This window comes from Grus americana, chromosome 2 (genome assembly GCF_028858705.1).
Source record: "Grus americana isolate bGruAme1 chromosome 2, bGruAme1.mat, whole genome shotgun sequence".
Classification (NCBI taxonomy): Eukaryota; Metazoa; Chordata; class Aves; order Gruiformes; family Gruidae; genus Grus; species Grus americana.
Genome location: NC_072853.1, coordinates 103,493,429 through 103,508,598, shown reverse-complemented (window position 1 = coordinate 103,508,598; position 15,170 = coordinate 103,493,429). Strand labels below are relative to the sequence as shown.

General features: G+C 42.6%; 1 protein-coding gene across 8 annotated transcripts in view; it reads right to left on the bottom strand.

The window, feature by feature from the left end:
- The window catches only part of NFATC1 (nuclear factor of activated T cells 1), a 116,170-nt gene that overhangs the window by 34,661 nt on the left and 66,339 nt on the right, over window positions 1-15,170 (bottom strand). For 7 of the 8 annotated variants that reach the window (XM_054817149.1, XM_054817154.1, XM_054817157.1 and 4 more), the window contains exons 7-8: window positions 13,327-13,382; window positions 11,902-12,034 (exon numbers count right to left, since the gene is read on the bottom strand). In XM_054817149.1, coding sequence (XP_054673124.1) covers window positions 11,902-12,034; window positions 13,327-13,382 — 189 coding nt within the window. Of the gene's footprint in view, window positions 1-7,650; window positions 9,237-11,901; window positions 12,035-13,326; window positions 13,383-15,170 lie in introns of those variants that run through there. The other variant, XM_054817156.1, reaches the window with a different exon arrangement.

Sequence of the window (15,170 nt, the reverse complement as noted above, 5' to 3'; positions counted from 1 at the left end):
TGCACAACTCAGCTCAGAGCATGAGTGTTGTGTGAATGTCTCTGACAGTATTTTTATTTGCATGTGTTTTACAAACCCCATATACATTCTCCAGCCATTTACCATGTTCGTGTATGAGTCTTTTGAACCCTAAAAATGCACGTGTGTTCATGTGTACATATAAAACCTCTTTTAACACTCACAAATTTTGCTGCTGGTGAATGCACTTCACTACCCTTGTTTTACAGTCCCCTAGTCTCTTGTTAACTTTGCTCCTTTTATGTTCTTTTACATATAGATGGTTGCAACACTTGTTTCAAGATTTCTAGCACCCCTAGTAAAAACAGGTCTATATATGTAATAGATGCACAGGTGCTGCTCAAGATAAATGCGCTAAGGATAATGGACTGTCATTGGATTCCTCATAATCTTATTTTCACCTGCTTGTGTGCTGTGCACTGGCTAGCAGGGCTACTAATGCACTTGGTTGCAGAGAAGCAGATTCCAGGTTCAGTGACAGCTTTATAAAACCAGTATCACACCCTTTATGAAAACGCAAGACCAAAGAATCGCACCTAGATAAACATAGCAGCTCAGATATTGTAAGAAAATACCTTTAACAAGTTCCTGAGTTAGCAAATATTCTCACATGTTTTGTATTAGGTTCACTGTACTAGCACTAACCACAGCACAGCTGGAAATATGATGGTTGTTGAACACTGATTTTTCCCAATATATCACTGTTATAGAAACACCTGTGCTAAATAATTCCAAGCTCAACCACTGGCAATTCAACTCCAATAAACCCCGGAGTTGTCTGACTTGTTATAACCTAGGGAAGGGTTATAGCCCTGGTGGCAGGCAGGCTGGAGGCTTTAAAGAAGGCAGGTTCCTGATCTCAGGCTGATTTTTCATTGAGGCTCTTCTATGTATGGCACATCTTTACTACTTGGTTTACCAGGCACTTTTTTGTCACTTCACTTTTTGAATTTTTTCTTTATAAAAGCAATGCCATGGGGTCTGTTTGGAGGTCTGATTAGTGGCCATGAACATTGAGAATTTGTTTTCCTACGTTGTTACACTGAAATATACCTGCCACAACCAACAGAGGATAACCACCAAGTCCTACTCTGCACTGGGCAAAGGACTGATGGGCGGAAGGACTCTAATCCAGACCTGTTAGTCCAAAAACTCTCTTGGAGATGGTGACAGCAACCAAGGACACTCCTGGCTGCCCATAAATTCATACTTCAGAGGAAAAATAGAGACACGTGTTAATTATAGGACCAGTCAGGGTAAGTCACAGTAGCTTGTTTGCTGATGGCAGGCTGGTAGCCAGAGAGGGAAACAATAAGGAGAGATATGAGATTAAGTGGGACCCCTATTTTATTTAACATCTGTTTACATTGTCGCCTTGTATTGCTCTGAACTGGTACACCTGAGCATCAGTTATTTCATGTAATGGGAAACAAACAGTCTTTAACTGGACAGATACTACCTGCTTAGGCTTAGAGGTGTCTGAACTTTTTCAACTGAATTGTCTCCATTACCTTTTTTAATGCATTTTTTTCAACACAGTAAAAAAGCGTCCCCTTGCTAAATATCATATATTTTGTTTGTATGCTAATCTCATCGCTAGAATAGGTATCACACTGAAAGACAGAAAAAGTATTAGCGCTGAAATGGTGAAGGGATTTGTATCTGACTTTTCAGTGCTTTGCCATTTGTATAGCCACTTAACACTGTGCAGAGTGAACGTATGGATCTTACCAAGCTGGGATGGCAGCCACTCACTCTCCTTTAAAAAAATGTAAATGTCTTCACAGGGTACCAGTTTGGAGAAGTAAGCTCTGTAGGATAATTTTTTTTTCCGGAGAAACCATTACTAATGACCCAGATGATCTGGAATCAGACCTGCAAAGCTGAGCGTGTCAGCAGAACCGTAAGACATTAACACTTCCCTTACTGGCTAGACCTCATCTTTTGTATTTTACATGAATTACTTGACTTGTGGAGGACAGATATACCTATAATTGCTACATGACACCACTTAACAGTTTATTTATGACACTCTATCCTGTATCATCTTCTCCTCAGCCTACATAACTTCAGCAAATGGAGTAACAAAGACCAAAATTCTTTGCCAATATTTGTATTTCCAAACTCAGCTCAAACAAGCTGTGGGTCTGACCTCCTGGTCGTTCTGAAAATACTTTGAATGTGTCAAAAAGTGGTGTAAATCACCTTATATTCTTTCTTTAAAAGGGTAACCATTTATTTCCACTTTGCAAAGGACTGCAGAGGGCCCAAGGCAGGAGCTGTGGGTATTTCAAGGCATACCTTCCAAAACCAATGCAGGAACAGCCTGTACCTGTACTCACTGGCTTCCCACGCTGTCTAGGGCGTTACTGAAACAAGTTAAAATACTTGCGTATAATAAGGCTACCAGTTCCTAACACACTGTACCCACTGTCTCACTGACTTTCGGGGGGCTGAGACCCTCGGCTGGGGTGAGCAGCTGCAACTGACTAAGAGTGGCTGAGGACACAAATCTTACATGCCCACCTTCATCATTTTCTCCTAGGCAGGAACCCAGTGGGTTCCTCCAGAGCAGCCAGGGCTGATCACCCGTGAGCCGTGGACTAGCGTTACCGATTACCTATTGACGCATGCTCAAACCTGAATACAGCTCTTTACAGACCCGAACTAGAAAATGGCGTTTCATTCTCAAACACATCCCTATGGAGGCATGGTAAGCAAGCTGCCATAACACATACACACTTCCACCGTCACTCGTGCACAAGTCAGTATTTCACACAGGGAGATGCCACATGATACAGAGAGTACAGTTAATTTTTTCAGGATTAATATTTAACAGAGAACCGCATTAGCCTGACTAACTTCTAGCTCAAATATTTCAAATCTTAAATGACTTGGTAACAACCTTCCAGCTGAAAGAGACACTCCTACTCATGCAGGAGGCCTGGACTGTCAATTAACTGGAAAACCCTACAGCTGTTCAGAATCTGCAAGCACTTTCAGCAGAAACTGGACCATTTCTTACATTCAGCAGAGCCGTATCAAATGGCAAGAAGCATTCTGTCTCAAAGCTGCTCCATGGTGCTGAGATAGCACCCAGTCTTGTGGATTTTCAGCTGGTTAGAATGAAAAATTGTGACTAAATTTGCCATACACTGAGATTTTCCAATAATAAATAGCAGCAATGCAGCCAGAATTTGTGAAACTGTAAACAGAAAAGATGATGCAGGTTTTACATACACTCAGACACAAAAGTAATGTTACTTAAGAGAGACCACTCTGCCGAAGGATCAGGCCCTTGTCATAAAAAGGAAAAAATGAATGCAAGTTTGGATCATATGGTGAATTTTTAAACGCTTGTTATTTCACGATGCATTAGGTTGTCCGAGAGACGATTTTAAATAGTCCTTGATTTTGAACATTAAAACATGGCAGAGCTCACAGTTCTAAATTAGTCTGATAAGCAACTTGATCTGTGCTGTTTTTTGATGGTTCGACGATGCCTTCTTAGACTCTGGACTCATGTCATTATGTCATCTAATTTAATATGAAGTTCTGAGAACCGCACGTTGGCAGCAGCCCTGTCTGTAAATCAAAGCTTCTTACTCAGAGAGACCAGGGTTATGACATCATACCAAGGCACTGGGTGGAAGACAATGGTCCTTCTGTGCGGGTCTGAATCTGGGAGAAATATTTCAGCCAGTTCTGCAAACCCACGTTTAAATGAAAGGCCTTTCTAGCAGGTAAAAAGTTAATATATCAAACCTTGAAGAAAAATAATAAATCATGCACATTCAATAAAAGGAGTCAGAAAGTGCTTAAATATAAATTATATGTATTTTTTGACAATGCTAACAAGTCTGTTTACTTTTTAAAGTTTTTAAACTTTTTTTGGGGGGGTGCTATTAAAATATGTGAACTGAGAAAATATAATCATATAAATTAAACAGATGTTTATCCTGATTAACTTTAAACTAACCATTTCCCATTTCCATGTAGTATTATCAATGCAGACATTTATGGGACTACAATATATTTATTTTACCCTTAAGTTTGATTGAACCTATCAAACAAAACAGCCACCTTTCATGGTGCAGACTATGATGTAGTTCCTTGGCACCGACACACAGATTTTGCTTAGCATATGAAAATCAAAACACTACTTTTTTCATCATGTGCACACACACATTTCTTCAACTTCTGGACTAAACGTCTCGTAATTGGTAAGAATTTGGGATGAGACTTTCAAAGAGGGTTGAGGAGTTAGGTGGCAAAATCTCCATTACTGAGCTGAGCTCCCCCGTCAGTCAGTTTTGAGCCAGGCAGCACACCCTCTTCACCACGAACCAGACATTCCTTCAGAAGACGCTGCACAGGTCATCCCAACTGCTGCCGCTGCTCTGCTGCTGCCCAACCGGAGACAAGGTTAGGGATGTGGACACATCTCCATGTACAGCTCAGCCACTCTGGATTTGTGCAAAGACAAAATCCTGGCCACTGTGGCAGCATCAGCTGGATCCAGCAGGCTGGAGCAGAGCAAGGACCTCACCCCTCGTTCTGACTCTGGAGCAGTCTGGTGTTGGGGAGAGGTAATGGGCTGGCTGCCCTCAGAAACTATAATCCCCCTGTTTCATAACAGCAGAGCAGCAGTGGCCAAGCAAAACTTTCTGAAATGGCTTGCCAATGTATCTGCAGCCATGGCAATCTCAGTGACAAGGGACAGGCACTCAACCCCAGAGATCTCCTGAGACAGTCACTGCAGGGGCCTTTGCAGATGCTGCCCGTGAAATGGATATTTTTCCCTAGGTACCAATTCAACTAAAACATTTTTTAAAGGTTAATCTACTATCAAGCTTTTGCTTTTTAGTTAATAAAACCAGAGCACAGTGACTCAGAAACAAAGGGAGCCTCATGCTATCAAGAAGCTGTAGGCAGCACACATGTGCGACTGCAGCTTTTATCTACGCAAGTATCTGAACTCACTCACCCTCTCTTGCTAGTACACTGCTACTGGTACTGCTCATTGGGAGGGCTACCTCTAACACATGCCTGCCTGCCCTCTTTGGGTTTATGTGTATGTATTTTTATGGGATCAGATGCATATATACAGTTTTATACAAGAATAGCCTCCAGGTAGATGGAAGCCTTGAGCACACATCTCAGCCTGTAATCTCGGACAGTGCCATTATCTGATTAGAAAGTGCTTTCCATCTAACTCATTTACTAAATGCTTTTCAACAGCAGTTAAACTATTAGGTTATTCAATGCATATTTATGAGACAGAAGATTACATATGGTAGTTTGGTGCATACACTGTTAAACTGGGTGGGGAGGAGTGGAAGGTAAGTGGAGGGCATTTAGGTTGCATTAGTACAGAAGATATGCATTAGCTTTCTTTCAAAAGAAAGGGGGAAAATTCTTAAAAGGCACAATTCATTTTCCATCATAACACCTTATTAAATCCTACAATGTTGAAAAGGATAAATTAAGTCCTGTGGTATGGCCGCTCAGGCTGCTCTACTGCTGCTTCCATGGTGCAGCACCCGTCTCCACCGCTGCCTTGGGCTGGAGGTTTAGCTGTGCACAACACCTAGGCTGCACTGGCCACGGCCTTCTATGTCACTTCTCACCCGTACATTTCACCTCCTGCAGCCATGACCACCACATCCCTTTAGGATCAATCACTGGGCTAGATTAATTATGGTGATCAGCCACTTGAAGAGAACAAAAATAAGCACCTCCGGTAATCCAGCCCATGTAATTCTAAACCCCCTTCTCCCTCACACAATTTTTACCTTTTGGCTTTTAAGCTAATTGGAAGATCCTAAAGCCCCATGCTTGCTAACATACGCATGTGAAATCACTGGGAAGTAAGGGACAGAGTCCTCGAAATGCTCACACAGAGGGGTTTGATGACTGAAACTACAGGCTGGGTTTTGTCATCTGAATATTTGAAAAGGGAGGTACTGCCAAAAGACAACTTTATGCACTGGAAGTTATCTATTATGGGTGATCGTTCCTGCTGCGACAGAGCCCGCTGGTCAGACACAGCCAGGGGCTTCTATGTAGTGCTTGCCCACCCCTGCCTGTGGCAGGGACATCACACAGGTAATGCTCCTTCTTGGCCTTCCAGATGAAGATGGAACACTGCACAATGAGGCACAGTTTTGCCAAGATGTCGACCATCTGCAGGTCGAATACAGCTGGCTAGGCTCCGGCTGATGGCTGAAATGGGATATCACCTGGATGAAGTGTGGGGAGCTCTAGTGGGGACCCAGCAGCTGGGAGCAAAAGCATCCAAGGCTGTAACGCCAGTGAGCGCAATGCCTGTCTGCTCCGCTCTGCCATAGACCTCGCGTGGCTGCTGGAAGGGAGCAGAGAGGCTGATGCGCCCAGCAATGATGAATTTTGCGATCCTCTTAAATGGAAACAGGACTCTGACAAAATCTTGCCTACTTTTTGTTACTCTGTTAAATGTCAAAAGTAACAATTGGCCACCTAGCAGCCAAAATGAAATAAACTGTAGCAGCGCATAGTGTAAAAATGAGCAACCGTGATTCATATTTTCACCTAAAATAAAAAAAAATTCCCCTCCCGTCCCTCCTGTTGCCCTGCCCTGACCTGCACAGGCTTTGCAGCAGCCCGGCTTCTTGCTGGGCTGGATGGAAACACTTCCAGCAGGGCCGAGGCTTCAGGCCTGGCTTGGCCATGCTCGGTCCCCTCGCACACATCGCTGGGAATGTGGCACTGACCTAAGGTGGGCCTGGGCGTAACACACTCCTAGTGACTTCCATGCCCCTTCCTCCGGCTCCCCAGGCCGGCTGCAAGGCACTGCTGAAGTGCACTATCACGGTCATGTTGCATATGCCGCAGGTTTAGGATCCTTTCACAACCCAGGCACTGAATTTGATGCCGCTTCCCCAACTGCTCCCATGCAGACATGGCTAGGCTAATAATTTTGCCAGCCTCAAGCATGAAAATTCAACAAATATTCAAGATATGAGAGGTGCCAGGAAATGATCGGCAAAAGTCGTGCTCTGTGTCACATTGGAGCGGCAACTTTGCATCCTCATTTTATTGTTTTCTGGTAAGGTGGCCAATGTGGCCTTTTAACTTAGAAAGTGAGCTGTGGGCGGATGAGCCGAGGTGAAACAGAGGCACGGCTGCTCAATGCAATCACTAGAAAACTGCTGATTATACTCATCTGTAGGGCAGGCAGGAGATAATTTTAGAGCGGAGGCAGGAAGTTAGGAGGGTGCTGAGAGCAATGCGCAGCGGGCACCACTCACCCTTTTCAGAAGCACACTGAGAGCTTCACTTTCGCACTGCCAGGCTGTAAACAACAACACTAAGGCACATCTAGTCACCATAGTTCCGTACCCACAGATTCAAAGGACCTCCACCCCCACCAAGTCACTTGTCTACGTGGCCAGGTTTTCAGAGGAGCTCAGCACCCTGGGAGCTTGTGCAGGTGTCTGCAGGGAGGCAAAGAAGCTGCAGAAAGCTGGCTGTACGAGTGAAGGCTGTGCACTTGGAAATCTGGCCCTATGGGTCGCGAAACACGTCTCAAAAAAAAAGTTGCCCAGCATATCAACACCATTTTAATAAATACTAGAAGTAGTGAAATGATTTTTTAATAATGCTTTGACAATTCAGAAGCCTGACAGAAACAGAAACCGGAAATACTTTATCATCAGCTCTTTGCAAAAGCGTCATTCCAGTAAAAGAAACACATCAACTTTCCTTTTTTCCATCTTATTAAATATTTCCTAGACAAACTAGCCTGTCTTTGCTTAGTCTAGTATCACTACTTGTCTAAATAAAATTCAAAGAAAAACTTTTCTATGTTCACCATTCATGATATCAATATTCATTAGATAACAGAAATCATAGAGAGCATTTGCTCCTATCTGCAAAAAATAAGTTCTTGAACACGTTTCCTCCATTTTGATGTACCTACTTAAAAGAAATCTGAATAAACAGAGATCTAACCCTTATCATTTGGTGTGTTATTTAAAGTCTTCTGAGCTGGAGAACTCATTCAGCTTTCTTAGCAGATGAAAGCACAGAATTTGGAACCACAGCAGACACGTCTGATTGTTTGTGTGCTTCTTCAGCCTCTCCAGATTAGTTTATACCTCAAATGCTACTGCTTATGTCTAGTGATTTCGGAAGACTATTCCTCCTGTTTGAAATGCATACATGGGCCAATGGTATAATAAACTCATAGAAGCAAAATGATACAGAGTCATAAACAGAAATGAAAACCAAGCGTTCTTCTAGAGGGTAGGGTTCACAAATGCAGGGTTCACCAATAGTTTTCCAAAATGTTCTGCTGCACGTAACGGAGATGGAGAGCACACCTGCACAGAGCTGCAGCAGGGGAGGGACTTTAAAAGCCGAATATCCAAGTGTCTCCTCATTGCTCTTTGCTCAGACTCCTGACTGTAGTGTCCGGTCCTGCGCCTTCCTCCTCACATTGTGATGGGATGTGGCAATGCAAAATGTATTAGTACTTACCATACGAGCTGTGGGGATTCACCTGTGCCAGAATGGTATGGAAACTACTTATATTTCTGTGCCAGGCATGTCTGGGGAGGAGTCTCGAGAGCCAACAGCCTGCAGGCTCCAAGACAAAACTGATATGCAATTGCTCAGTGATGTGTAATATTGCAGAAATACTTTAAAAAAATGACATTACAGTCATTTCCGTACAATATAGGCTAATACAGGATCCGGGGATTGCTCAAATTCAGCAGAACAGTAAATCAAAATTTCAATTAGAAGTGGATTATGAGTATTTAGGTTTATGGCCTGTCCCAAGCCAAAGACTTAAGCAAGCCCGTTTTCCTGACCTTGGCTCTCATTTGTGAAGCCTCTACTTTCTGTTTTGTTTTGTTATTTAAACTTTTCATTTACAGAGCAGTAAGATTTTCATTTTTACAGCAGGTTTTTTCTTTCTGAGGCAGGAATTCATGTTCATCAAGTAAGTCCCTGGTCTGCAAAACACTTGAGCTAACACAGAGAAGTACAATCCTGCCGCATCTCCGCAGCACGGGAGAAGCCTTACGGTGGCGAAACCATAACAGTCTGTTGGAGAGGGCAGCTTGTGCTGGCTGCATGTCACAGAACTGTACTCCATGGAGATGCTATAGGACCATCCACAGGAGGTGGGATGAGTGAGGCCACGTGTCCCTGGATCCACTGGCTGTTTTCCCCTAGGGAATGAGGAGAAACAGGAGCTACAGGAAAAAACCCACCCTATTGCTCTGCAGTCAGGGTGGGAACCGCACAGTGAGCCCATGGCTCTCCTGCTGGTTGCACCGTCTGCGCAAGCCCACACCCACCCCAGGAGCACGGCCAGTGGGCTCACATAATATTTAGGCTTTATTCCATATACAGTATTTTGCTTTGGCACAGTCCAGTTGAGCTGTAAAATATATGTCTAATGTGCGTCATGCAGCTTTTAAAAGATTTCTCATGCAGAAATACCTGCAAAATTATTGTAGGCACTGAAATGTTAGCATTTTGACTAGTCCTGAAGCACAGAAGGAGAAGCTTACAGGATACCATCTGATTTGTGTAAAACCACATCTTACACCTGATGATCACTCTGACATTTGCTTGTCAAAAACCTACACCTCCTATGTTCATGGGATTTGTTTAAACAAGAGACAAAGTGTTACCTGGACCAAAATAGTGCTTATCTCCTTCACATTTTTTTACACTGATCACACAGTGGTTGTTGACTCAACTATTTTTTTGTTCGTGAGCTAAACTTTGGTTTTCTACAATGTCTTGAAACATTAATAGAATGTTGTGACTGAAATCAAATAAAGCAGAACATCCTAAAATGACTCCTAGAAATACAGCAGCATAAATGACTGATTCAAACATTGTGTATAATTTCTGAATAGGTAGTCAAGGTGATCGTTATCTATCTTTGAAAGGCACAGTGGAAACAACCACCAGCAACATAAGGACAAAATCTTACAGCTATAACACAGGCATTACAAAAACATACTATACTATTAATTCTGATGATTGCAGAAGCACATTCACTCTTGTCACTGTTATGAAAGAGTTTGCAAAGAATGTAAGGTGTTCTTCAATTACCTATATGCACATATACATATATACTAAGAGAACATGAGTGAAGAACTAAACAGGAATGGGGGGAAGGCATATTTACTATTCAATACTTGCTTTCCTTTCCCCTACTCTCATGTTATTTTTTTTTCAGGTTTCTCTACACTGAAACAAAAAGATTTCACAGGAATTTAAATCAGTACAGCAGACTAAACAAGATTCCCAAAGTTTTCAACAATTACCATAATTAAAGATGTCTTTGCAGAATAAAGCCTAGGCTGGTTCTCTGTTGCCTGTCACTAGGTAGCTATTCCCATCGCTTCACATCAAATGAAGCATCGAATGTTTCAAACTCAGAGTGGTGGTAGCATAAACCAACTTTGCAGCAGTGAATACTATTCCCATGTTTTAGAATAAAATGGTAAAAACTGGCCTATGTAAAGACCGGAGAGGAAAGATGCTGCTTAACAAACAGCAGTTAACAACAGGCATGTATTTGAAAAACTTGAGGGTAATTTGGGTGGCAAGGCAATACCTGTCGGCCTCTACAACAGATTTTTGTTGCTGAAAAGTGTTGTGCAAGAGAATAACAACTATTTTTCCTTCCAATGTAAGAGATGAACAGCCTTTAAATATACACAGACATACCCCCTGGGGATGAAGTTTGCATAAGTAGGCTGATTCAGTGAAGCATAGCTATGCAGCACATATGCAATAAGCAGTCAGTTGCCCATGTTAGGTTTTCTGTGCTTTTATTTTAAATTAAAGTCCTGATAAAAGCCTGGAGTGCATGCAAGCTAACTAGGTGAAATTCCAAACGTGTATTTTATGGGGTTTCACCTGCAAAAATTTGGCAGGTCTTGTCAAGTCATGTGACATGACTCAAGTATCGCTTTGTGGGAATTTACCTCAGAAGGAGTATTTTCACTTGGAAAGTCTACAAAAAAGCATGAACCTAATCATTTTTCTAATTTATCTGCCTTCCAAAACAACAACAATAAAACAACCACCCTTTTTCCCTACTTTCCCCCCCAAAATGTTCTCAGAAAAAGAGTCATTTAAAATTTAAAAAAAAAAAAAATCTAAACTTATTTGCTATTAAAAGCCTGCTTGGAATTCAGCTAGTGTGAGTACTTTATTGTCACTTCACAGCCACCAATATAAGCTTCCAAAATAAATTGGCACACGTTTCTGAACATTTGCTATACATGAAGCATTTTGTATGGAGCACTCTGATCTCCATCCACATTGTACTTTGCATTGCTACCCAAGAGCGGCATCAGCCTGGAGCATTGCTTTCACCCCACATGAGACAGCGAGGTGCAGGATGACTGGAAAGACAATCCCCACACCACCTCCAGCTCAGAGCCCAGCATGTTTACAATGCTGTGGTGCGAATTCAGAAGTATTACTCAAATGCAATGTACCTTCTGGGGCCACAAAGTCAGACCAAGGGTTTAGAGCAACTTAGCAGAGAGTTCAACACATTCACAATTTCTGGCTACACATGTGAGTGTGTGCTGGGGCTCTTCAGCTCCCAAAAGCAGAAAAAAGTCCTTGTTCCAACAGGTCTCTGCCACCAATACAAAAGAAAATAATCTGCAGAGAAGGTCTCTTGTGTGGGCAGCAGAGAGAAAGGCAGCTCTCATGGTTTGATTCTCACTCTCATTTTATAGCACCAGGTATGCCTCCAAATTACTCAGGTTACTAAAAAGTTATCAGTCATGTATCTTTCTAAGTAATCATCATTATCTCTCATTTTTACTAGCAGAGATAGGGAATATATTTTGTTACCATTAGCAGGAAGATAGGTGAAAAGCTGGTACTGGCTTCTCTTTCTTTTTCCGTTGCAGACATAGAAGTTAACCTGAACAGGGCTGGTAATTCTCTGATTGCGGAAAGGTGGTATCTCAACCACCAATGAATTCTGCAAAAGCAACAAATTAGAAAGTCAAGGCACAACTAAGGCATTCGAGCTGTACAATAGAATTCACACTCTGAGAAGGAGTTGCCTGGGCTCACAAGAAGAAACACACTCTCTGCAGGGAAACTGGTTGGCTTCGTGGGCAGGGATGGCCTCCTGCCGCCCCAGTATCCTCTGTGCCAAGGACTTAATAAGTAGGGAAATAAGATTTTAGCATGGCTAAGGTCTTTACAAAATCACTAGCCTTCACCTCTTCTCTTTGGACAGCAAATATGGTACCGCTTATGGACAAGGCTCTATCTGTCCTGCCTCTGACAAGAATCTGGGACAACAATCAAATCATGGTCTCTGACCAGCACAAGAAAACACAACTGCTCAGCTGGCAGGTCATCCCCAGTATATCGCACCATAACACAACTTCCTTTGAAAGGAGAATTAGGACAGGCATATGATTATTCAGATATTTCCATTTTCCACAATGAAATATTTTTTCATATAACAACTCAGGAAGTTTTAAGCATGCTAGTTTCTGTGGATGGGAGATCTTACAAGAACACCTAGCGCTACAGGAAGAAGGGCTGGAGAGTGTGTAGATGATCTTCCACTGTCAGAAACCAAATGCTCCAGCATGGGGCTAAGGAATGACTTAGCTGCTACGGCATCAGCTTACACAAATGCACAGTGACATCTGCAATGACGATCAAAATCTCCCTTGGCACTTTTTGCAAGAATAAAAGGGAATGCTCATCTTAGCATTTGGTCTGCATTCAGCTGAAGTCTTTAAATTGTTTGTCTGCATGTCTCCAGCAGGTTTCCAGATAACAAACTGTTGCATATTCCTGCAGAGGTGGAATAGTGGCCATATTTCCCACTTATAGTCATGGCTGAGAGAACCACACTTCTCCAAATGTGGGGCTGATCTCCTGTGAGGGGACTCACATTTCTTCTGTTGACTGTAGACGAAAGCCAATGAAAATGATCAGAAACTGCTTTGGGAGCAGAGGGAAGAACTGACCCAGCAAGACAGAAGATGAGCAGACGGGGCTGGCCCATCCTGGACAATGAAAAAATATTTTCCAAATGGTCTCTCCTACTTTTGGGACAGATTCCAACGAAGGCTTTTTACCCCATGCTCCCATTAAAGAAAGATTTCCAGGAGGGGAGGCCTAAGTACTTGTTCTGTTTCAGTGGGGAGACACAGTGCCAAAGCCTTGGAAATCCCTCTTTAGTAACAGTGCTGGAGAAGGCAATATATATTTTTCATCTTGATGTTAAAATATTTAAGGCAGACTTACTGGCTTGCACATTTCTTTGTCGGTTTTGGCTTCCATTTCCCACACATGGTGACCATCTAAAAGACAAAAGAGAAAGATATCTAGTTCCGTCCTTTTTTCCTCTCCCAAGCCTACAAAAGAATGACTTTTGCAAAAAAGTCTCTTTGAAGGGGCACTGCATATATAAAAACCAGCTCTCAAAATGCACTGACCAAGCGTTGCCCAACCAGGAGGCCATCTGGGTAACCCACGATGGGAGACCACTTAGCTTTTTTGAAGGGGGAAACCACAATCCAGAGCACATGATACTGTGATGCGGGAATGTCACCAAGATTTTATTCTGCCACTAGTTAGGACAAAATATGCAACTATTCTGCACCTTAGTTTCCCAAACTTTCAGACAAAAATACTGCTACCTATGAGGCCTTTTGATCCCTACCTATGCAGTAAGTCACATTTAACATTAATATTAAACAAAACAAAACAAAACAAAATAGTATTAAGGAAGCTCCTCAGCCATGCAGTATTTCATTTTAATATACTCCTAGTCTGGCTTGTCATAATTCTACTGCTTGGATCAAAAGGCAAGGCCATAGGCTGGGAAACATAGCTTTTGACTCCATTTTAAAGTTGGTTTAGCTCAGCTACAGTGGTCCCATCTACAGTTTTCCGGAGCTGCTTCTAGTGGTGTGTTGGGTCCTCCTAATTTACTGTATTTCTGTTTTCAAGCAAACATAGATTTAAGCCACAGATATCACTTTTTCTGGGGACCTGTCTTTTGGAAGAAATTGGTTTTTTCTGGTCATTATTCCTGCGCCTCGCTGATACAGAAGACAATGGTCAACAACAGGGTTTTTTCCTTCCTTGTAGCTTCAAAACTCAACAGCAAAGAAATTATAAAAATAATACAAAACGTAAGATTTCCTTTCTGCAGGCCTAGAAAAACACAAACGTGTATGAAAGGCCACAAGCAGACTGCTGTCTAAGTTGGGCAGCGGGGACACATGCAGCTTCATGAGTCCCACCATTGTCAGATGTCATCAGAATGAAAGGGAAAATGAGACTTTATGTCATCTCTTTTGTATATTTATTGCAGCATCGGGACATGCAAATGCAAATATTAGCTATTTTGAACTTCATCACATAGACGTGGGCCTGCCTTAGAAAAACAGCTCTCGGCAAGGTAAAAGAGTGAATGCACTTTTTCTTCTCTCTTTGCTTTCATGGCCAGGATGGAGGTGACGCATTTAGAACTGCCTGATTTATTACGAACGTCTGTAAATAATATTTTTGTGTACAGCTGTCCTACTGTGAAAGGAATGCTGCTGAGGGACTAGCCCTGGTGATTGTTTTAACGTCCAAAACCCCTTTCTTTTTGACGTATGGAAAGAAGTGGAACGTGAAAGCTACAGCACAAATAGCACAGTGGATTTGTCAGGTCTTTCTGTAGGAAACAATTAGCAGATCTGCCCTTAGTTTCTTCCTACATTTTAAATTGTGACGCTGGAAAAGGAATCCCTTTAATTGGTACTGCCACGTTCGGCTGTGGGGAGAGAAGGAGCAGCCAGACCGTGCTCAGGTCTCCTTAACGATGCCTTTTGAGAGCGCCAGAATTGAAGCAGACTTCTTGGGAGGACTGGCGATCACTTCACAATTTATCCAACAGATGCTTCCCCCGAGCTGTCAGTAGAAAAAACCTGACCAAAACTTGGCAAGCCAGGACACATCTCTTGTCTGGGAGTAGCCTCCTTTATCCGCCTCCCCCCCCTCTGTAGCCCTCCCTTGCCCCGCCCCCCCCAATTAATTCAATCGGTTGTAAAAGTAACACAACACCGACACTATCACACATTTTGCAAAGTCTAGGA